Here is an 8,839-nt window from a genome sequence, read left to right on the forward strand (position 1 = left end):
CGAATAATTACGCACACCCCACTTTGCAGTTATTTATTTAAAAAAAAAATGTTTGGAATCATGTATGATTTTTGTTCCACTTCTCACATGTACACCACTTTGTATTGGTCTTTCATGTGGAATTCCCAAAAAAATGATTCATGTTTGTGGCAGTAATGTGACAAAATGTGGAAAATTTCAAGGGGGCCGAATACTTTTGCAACTCACTGTATAATAAAGAGAATTCTGTTCCTGCCATTTGCCATCTTGATTCCCTCTAACTGAAGCCAATCCTGATGTTATTTCTTTCCTTACTTTTTTTTCTGCCCCCAGCAAATCCCTCAGCCCCGAACTGCCCTCAGCCAATCAGCGAGGAGCAGGAATGTGGGAGGGGTAATGACAAGCTTCCTTTTCGTTGGCAATGGCAAAAATAGAGCCAGGCTGACTGAGATCAGATTTATTATAGCAGAAACATTTCTGATTAGATTGGAATGCTTGATATGCAGGGTGAGGCTGCAGGCTGCATAATAAACTCAGAGTAGTGGGTAAATGGAATTTGATTTTGTGGCTGACAATCCCTCCTTAAAGAATACCCGAAGTGACATGTGACATAATGAGATAGACATATGTATGTACAGCGCCTAGCACACAAATAACTATGCTGTGTTCCTTTTTTTTACTTTCTCTGCCTGAAAGAGTTAAATATAAAGTATGAAAGTGGCTGACTCAGACAGGAAGTGACTACAGCGTGACCCTCACTGATACGAAATTCCCCTTTTTATCTCATTCTTGCTCTCAGAACCCATTTTCTGCTAGGAAGGTGTTTTATAGTTGGAATTTCTTATCAGTGAGGGTCACACTGTAGTCACTTCCTGTCTGAGTCAGGACTGTGTCAGCCACTTACATACCTGATATTTAACTCTTTCAGGCAGAGAAAGAAAAAAAGGAACACAGCCTAGTTATTTGTGTGCTAGGCACTGTACATACACGTCTTTCTCATCCTGTCACATGTCACTTCGGGGATCCTTTAACAAAAAGCCCGGATGTGGCTGATACTAATCAATTTTCAATTATAGACAGTTACACTTCATGTTGTAGCTGTTGGAAGCAGGCCTTTTGCCCACTCCTCTATGGAGGCCTTCAGACAAGTGCCATCTTACCTCTGCAGCCAGGACAGGCAGAGCAGCGCGTTGTAGTGCTGCAGCGGGGTTTCGCCGCTCTCGTGGGGCGCCGCGGTCACCGACAATAAATGACCTGCTGGATAGTGATCCCTGATCTCCTCACACAGACGGGAGCCCAGACCTGAAGAGAGAAACACATCCAAAGCTTATTCTTCACAGGAAAGAACGTACAGTATACTAAAATATATTGTTCAAAGTGGACCTGTCATTCAACATACGCCCCGTGAATCAGCATCACCAAACCATGTTGTTTTGAGTTAAAGTGGACCTGAACTCTTGCACAGGACAGGAGGAAAACAGAGATGGATGCACAGTGTGTTTTTAGAGAGTTTATCCTTTGTAAATCCCCCTCATCTTTAAGTAATCACAAGTTGTAATTTGATCTCTCAGCTGTGTCAGCACAGAACTTCATCAGTCCTCGGCAGAGCAGCTAATATGTAAATACCGGATATTAACCCTTTGTCTGTTTTTATGAAAGCAAGAAGTAGACACACAGCAGCTTTATTGCAGGATTTGTAACAAATAAATGTTTTTCTTTAAAGGTTATTATGCTGTTGTGTATCTTTTAGAACAGAGAGGAAGTTCTGAGTTCAGGTCCGCTTTAAAAATCCCTCTTTCCTGTCTTTTTTTAAATATTCTCACAATTTCCGTTCCCCATGAATTAGGCACTACAGAACAGAGCATGTGATATGGGCACTGGCCGTGCTTCGGTAAAACAGGTGCTGCACAGACCGCAATGTTCGTTACGGATACAGCACCACCAAAGGGGTAATTTGAGCGCTGGCGGCACCCGATAAACATAGTTTTTAGGTGGCACTGAGATCAGCAGAGGAGGGTTTTAGCCGCAACTGCAGTGCTGATAATAGAGGACGTGGGGGGGGGGGGGGGGGGGGGTGGAGTGGGGAGATGGGTTGTTAGGGCCTATTCATGCTGTTTTTAATGCTTTAGACTATAGATGAAATTTGATGACAATACCACTTTGCCGCCGGGATCTATCACGTCCCACATTTATATAAATGGAAGTGTTCCTCTCATTGCGTTTACAGTGGATTGTGCAATAAACTGGGCAGCACAGTGGTGTAGGGGTTAGGGCTCTCGCCTAGCAGAGCTGGTTCCCCGGTTCGTATCCCAGCCATCATCTGCATGGAGTTTGTATGTTCTCCCCGTGTCTACATGGGTTTCCTCTGGGCACTATGGTTTCCTCCCACATTCCAAAGACATACAGATAAGTTAATTGGCTTCCCCCTAAATTGACCCTAGACTACAATACATACACCACATGATACATACATAAACATATGACTATGGTAGGGATTAGATTGTGAGCTACTCTGAGGGACAGTTAGTGACAAGACAATATACTCTGTACAGCACTGCACAATATGTCGGTGCTATATAAATACTTAAATAAATAAATACACTGCATGCAGGTTATGGCATCAGCGGTACTGTATGCCAAACAATTCCAATAGCTTTTCCTCTTGGCAGCAGAAAAGCATTTGGATACGCCAAAACGAGTTACTGGCCCTCAGTCCATGAAGATTGGGAATCCTTATGGTACCATACATGGTACAATGTTTCCTTTTTTTTTTCCAATCAGAAAAATTAGATCAATTATTCCGTTTGGTAAATAGTTTTTCACAATTCTTCTTGAGGTAATATACACGAGTGTTCGATTTTTCTGAAAATCCATCGAATATGATCGTTGGTTGGTTATCTAATAGTATTTTCTTATACAACCTACCATACACTATACAATTTCACAAACAATCACCCAGATTTTTCCAACATATCAGATTGTTATTAAAAAAAAAAAAAACCTGAATAATCATTCCTTTTTCTCAATTAAAAATAAAAGATTGTTTTTGGATTTTCTATTCGATTGTTTTGGTCAAATAAATGGGAAAATCGAACATTTTAATTGTGCTGTGTATGAGCACCATTATGATGAAATTTCTGTCATGTCTGCGTCCTGCAGGAGCAGTACAGTATAATGAATGAGAGATTTACCAGCTCCACCCCCATCAATATTTGCTTCAGAACGGACCAATGACAGACGAGTACTGGACATACCAGAGCCGATGCCGCCACACAAGTACTGGACATACCAGAGCCGGTGCCGCCACACAGGCTGTGCAGGATGACCGTGCCGCTGTAACAGTCCCGCCTCTCCACCTCTCTACGGAAACTCTCCATCGTTCTCTCCAGCAGACTCCTCTCTGGACCACTGCAGGGATCCCGGTACCCTGGAGGGGAGAAAATACCGCTGTCCTAAACACGCCCAATCACAGAACACGCCTACAAGCCAACCCCAGACCAGCACGGGTAATGAAGGGCATGTGCAAGGAAGGTATAACTGTCAGGTTTCACTGCTGTAGAGTTCCTTGTTAGAGTATTAACAGGATTACCAGTATTAGCTAACCTGCAGTATAGTGAAACAGCCACAAGATGTCACTATGTGTAAAACTTTATGGCATTGTCATTTCCTGTATTCACGCTGTTCTAAGTAAGCTGCATTTCCTGATGGTGGTGTATAATTTATCTCTGCATGTTTTTCTTCATTTAACCCTTTCCACTCATATGTCCCGCATAGCGGGAAATACGGAAAAAACCGATGCGCTCGTATGTCCCGCTATGCGGGACATCCCTGCAGTGGCGGTTTGCGGCGCATCGGGGCCGCCGTAAACCGCCGATCACTGTGCGCCTATTAGTGGGAATGTAATACTACATGCCCACACACGTAGTGCCGCCAGCCACCAACCGGAAATCCGCGATCCCCACCGGCAGGAAGTGACATTTACATTTAAAATGTCACTTCTGTTTCTTTGCTGTTTTTTTTTTTTTTTTTAAATAAAAAATGGTTGCGGATTTGAATCTGCAGATTCCTTTCTGCAGATTGCTTTGCAGATTTCTTGCAAAGTTGCACAGAGAATCAATGGAATCCTATGGAAGGAACTGGGGGAGAGTGTAAATAGTAGCCAGTATTTTATTGCTAATATGCCCAATCGAAATACCAAAGATTGCATTGTGTGTAGGGACATGAAGACACACTGGGTGGAAGGCATAAAACCACCTATTATTGCGAAACTTGCTCACGCAGCCCGGATTACACCCAGGAAACTGTTTTACAATTTACCATATCTTGTCTTTCTCCTCTGTTACCAGCCAATGGAAGATGCCAAACTGTCCAAATAAGGTATCAATTTAAAGGGACTCCGAGCAGTGCAGAAACTATGGAAAGATGCATATCATTTTAAAGCTCTCTTTCTCCTCTGTCCAATGATATATAAACCACCACCCTACGTCTTTTAGTTTTCGCTATTTTCGCGATTGAAATTGCCGCGGCCGCGATTTCGATCGCGAAAATAGAGAAAACTAAAAGGTGTAGGGTGGCGGTTTATATATCATTGGAAAGAGGAGAAAGAGAGCTTTAAAATGATGTGCATCTTTCCATAGTTTCTGCACTGCTCGGAGTCCCTTTAAACGTTATAATGTGTTCTTTAACCACCCTGGCGTTCTGATTAAATCGCCAGGGTGGCTGCGGGAGGGTTTTTTTTAAATAAAAAAAAAACTATTTCATGCAGCCAACTGAAGCCCACTAGAGGGCGCTCCGGAGGCGATCTTCCGATCGCCTCCGGCGCCCAGAATAAACAAGGAAGGCCGCAATGAGCGGCCTTCCTTGTTTTGCTTATATCGTCGCCATAGCGACGAGCGGAGTGACGTCATCGACGTCAGCCGACGTCCTGACGTCAGCCGCCTCCGATCCAGCCCTTAGCGCTGGCCGGAACTTTTTGTTCCGGCTGCGCAGGGCTCAGGCGGCTAGGGGGGCCCTCTTTCGCCGCTGCTCGCGGCTCGCGGCCCAGCAGGGCCTGAGCGGCAGCCTCCGGCGGTGATGGACGAGCTGAGCTCGTCCAGACCGCTCAGGTGGTTAAAATAAGATATACCATGTTACGGTGTTACGTTCCATGTTAAAATGAGAGAGTAAGAGGGAGAGCGCATTTCTTTAAAAAAAACAAAAAACCTCAGAGCAGAAACAACTCCCTTTAGGAAAGAACTCCGAGTGGAAAGGGTTAAGAGTTCTAACTTATTATACTGGGTGTCTATCTGCATGTAAAGACCACTAAGATCCAACAATCCTTGTAGGAAGTGAGGTAAAGAATTCTGGCTGTGCATGCACATTTTCACTGTTCTGAAACTGAACCAACCAAGCCCAAAAAGGTGCAGGTTAATTCACCTTCACACTCGCATCCACGGACTACATCTCCCAGCATGCACTGCGCAAGGTGGTCGAAAATGTGGCTCAGTGCGGTCGCTCAACACGATTGACCATCTCTACCAGGTATACTCAGCTATTGATCAGTCTTACTTTAAGACACTGAATTCCCTCTGCACTGAAACTTTTTATTAAGTCTATGGCCTCGATTACTGTAACACTAAATAAAAAAACCCCTCCCTAAATACCTTTATTTGGGTTGCTGTGGGAGTGGTCACATGACTGCAGCTGGTACATATTTCTCAATCATAGTATGATTGTACTCAGCAAATTGAGACCCGTCCCTCTCCTTCTAGAACTCTTGAATGGGTGATGGATTGAGTGCCCGATATACCATAGGGGTTAATGAGCAGCAGCGCAGACATGCCTCCCTCTACAAAGTGGCGCAGCATGAGGGTGAACCAGAAATTGAAATCAAAGCTAGTTTTAGATCATCATGTCAAACTCCGGCCCACGGGTCAAATTTGGCCCTCAGAGCCATTACATTTGGCCCTCAAGTGGTTTCCCCACTTTGCATTATGTATAGCCCACTGTAGACCACCAGTGAAGCTATATTTGAGATGACGCCCTAGAACATGAGGGAAGCCATATGGGTAGGTAGGGGAAAGCACTAAACACTAGTGAACTGTATAGGGGAGGGAGGACCGCTAGACACCAGAGAACTTTATTAGGGAGGAAGGTGGCCAGGAGACATTGAGGTGGGCCCGTGACTAGGTCCCAGTGTACAATTTCGGCCCGCGACTAGGTCCCAGTGTACAATTTCGGCCCGCGACTAGGTCCCAGTGTACAACTTCGGCCCGCGACTAGGTCCCAGTGTACAATTGTGGCCCGCGACTAGGTCCCAGTGTACAATTTCGGCCCGTGACTAGGTTCCAGTGTACAATTGTGGCCTGCGGCTAGGTTCCAGTGTACAATTCAGGCCCGCGACTAGGTTCCAGTGTACAATTGTGGCCCGCGACTAGGTTCCAGTGTACAATTGTGGCCTGCGGCTAGGTTCCAGTGTACAATTCAGGCCCGCGACTAGGTCCCAGTGTACAATTCAGGCCCGCGACTAGGTCCCAGTGTACAATTGTGGCCCGCGACTAAGTTCCAGTGTACAAGTGTGGCCCGCGACTAGGTCTCAGTGTACAATGTCGGCCCGCGACTAGGTCTCAGTGTACAATGTCGGCACGCGACTAGGTCTCAGTGTACAATGTCGGCCCGCGACTAGGTCTCAGTCAGTGTACAATGTCGGCCCGCGACTAGGTCTCAGTGTACAATGTCGGCCCGCGACTAGGTCTCAGTGTACAATGTCGGCCCGCGACTAGGTCTCAGTGTACAATGTCGGCCCGCGACTAGGTCTCAGTGTACAATGTCGGCCCGCGACTAGGTCTCAGTGTACAATGTCGGCCCGCGACTAGGTCCCAGTGTACAATGTCGGCCCGCGACTAGGTCTCAGTGTACAATGTCGGCCCGTGACTAGGTCCCAATGTACAATTTCGGCCCGTGACTAGGTCCCAATGTACAATTTTGGCCCGCGACTAGGTTCCAGTGTACAATTGTGGCCCGCGACTAAGTTCCAGTGTACAAGTGTGGCCCGCGACTAGGTCTCAGTGTACAATGTCGGCCCGCGACTAGGTCTCAGTGTACAATGTCGGCCCGCGACTAGGTCCCAGTGTACAATGTCGGCCCGCGACTAGGTCTCAGTGTACAATGTCGGCCCGTGACTAGGTCCCAATGTACAATTTCGGCCCGTGACTAGGTCCCAATGTACAATTTTGGCCCGCGACTAGGTTCCAGTGTACAATTGTGGCCCGCGACTAGGTTCCAGTGTACAATTCAGGCCCGCGACTAGGTTCCAGTGTACAATTGTGGCCCGCGGCTAGGTTCCAGTGTACAATTCCGGCACGCGACTAGGTTCCAGTGTACAATTGTGGCCCGCGACTAGGTTCCAGTGTACAATTGTGGCCCGCGGCTAGGTTCCAGTGTACAATTCCGGCACGCGACTAGGTTCCAGTGTACAATTTCGGCCCGTGACTAGGTTCCAGTGTACAATTGTGGCCCGCGACTAGGTTCCAGTGTACAATTGTGGCCTGCGGCTAGGTTCCAGTGTACAATTGTGGCCTGCGGCTAGGTTCCAGTGTACAATTGTGGCCTGCGGCTAGGTTCCAGTGTACAATTCAGGCCCGCGACTAGGTTCCAGTGTACAATTGTGGCCCGCGACTAGGTTCCAGTGTACAATTCAGGCCCGCGACTAGGTTCCAGTGTACAATTGTGTAATTGTGATAATTACCCAGTCTGGCTATATAAGCATGCCAGCCTAGCTTCAACTTCACGGAGCTCAGTAATGGTCTCAGCAGAATAAAAGGCATTTAGAAGGAGGAGGGTATTGACTTAAAGGAACTGAGCACTAAAGTATTTTTTTTTTTAAAGAGGAACTGAACTCTAAACAACAAAACAAACCAACAGAATCCCCTTTAAAAATCATAGGCAAAAAGAAAACAATATATGATCAAAAAAATGTAAATAACAGTAATAATATAAATAATTTGACAAGCCTCTCCCCCGTGTGACGTAGACTGCCGTGGCAGTCACGTGGTTAAAGTCTGGCAGGCTCAGAGAATCCTGGGACCTTCCTGATGGCAAATTCCTCCATGCTCTCACGAGAGTTCTTCTGTGTTTACATTATGTCATCAGGGAGCACCTGATCAGGTAGGGATATGGCAACAAACAGCTGAGGGAGAGAGAGGCCAGCAGAAGTGTTGAGAGATGAGATAGAGATGCAAGCTATCGGGGGAGGGAAAGAGCTGAGTAGACTCCCCATAAGAAAGGTTTTAAACTGAGTGTGCTATGGGGGGGGGGGGGGGGGGGGGGTCATCATTACTAGCTTTCGGGGTGCTGCTCCTCTGATCCCCCAGTCCATCCGGGATGCACCATCTTCACGTCTAGCAGCCACAATTTGTATCTCCTGGCAAAGTTGTGAGCATGCCCACCGCATTACATGGTGAGAAATGTAAAGTGCCTGGCGTGTGAGTACAGAGAATGTACTCACATGCCAGGGACTACATCTCCCAACATGCATTACGACTACTGCAGGGAGATACAAATTGCGGCCCCTGCGTGACACGAAGATGTTGCATCCCGGACCGGGGGACCAGATTATTGATGCTCCCCCATCGTCACACTCAGTTAGAACCTCCCTTATGGGGAGGCTCATTTAAAAAAAAATCACTTTGTTTCTCAGTTCCCTTTAATGAGAAGTTTTACTGGAGTTGGCTTCTAACCAGACCTAATTAGAAGTACACTACAGGCCCGTTTCCACTTGTGCGAATCTGCATGCGTTTTCTGCATGCAGATTCGCATACCAATACACACAGACACAGAACATTTATATCGCGCTTTTCTCCAGGCGGACTCAAAGCGCCAG

At 46.6% G+C, this 8,839-nt stretch overlaps 1 protein-coding gene across 3 annotated transcripts in view; it reads right to left on the reverse strand.

Annotated features, from left to right (window-relative positions):
* Nucleotides 1-8,839, reverse strand: part of LOC137518033 (tubulin delta chain-like) — a 51,621-nt gene that overhangs the window by 13,328 nt on the left and 29,454 nt on the right. For 2 of the 3 annotated variants that reach the window (XM_068235218.1, XM_068235217.1), the window contains exons 5-6: nt 3,269-3,406; nt 1,140-1,281 (exon numbers count right to left, since the gene is read on the reverse strand). In XM_068235218.1, the coding sequence (XP_068091319.1) occupies nt 1,140-1,281; nt 3,269-3,406 (280 nt within the window). The remainder of the gene's footprint in view (nt 1-1,139; nt 1,282-3,268; nt 3,407-8,839) is intronic. The other variant, XM_068235219.1, reaches the window with a different exon arrangement.

The sequence above is a fragment of the Hyperolius riggenbachi genome, chromosome 5, assembly GCF_040937935.1.
Source record: "Hyperolius riggenbachi isolate aHypRig1 chromosome 5, aHypRig1.pri, whole genome shotgun sequence".
Classification (NCBI taxonomy): Eukaryota; Metazoa; Chordata; class Amphibia; order Anura; family Hyperoliidae; genus Hyperolius; species Hyperolius riggenbachi.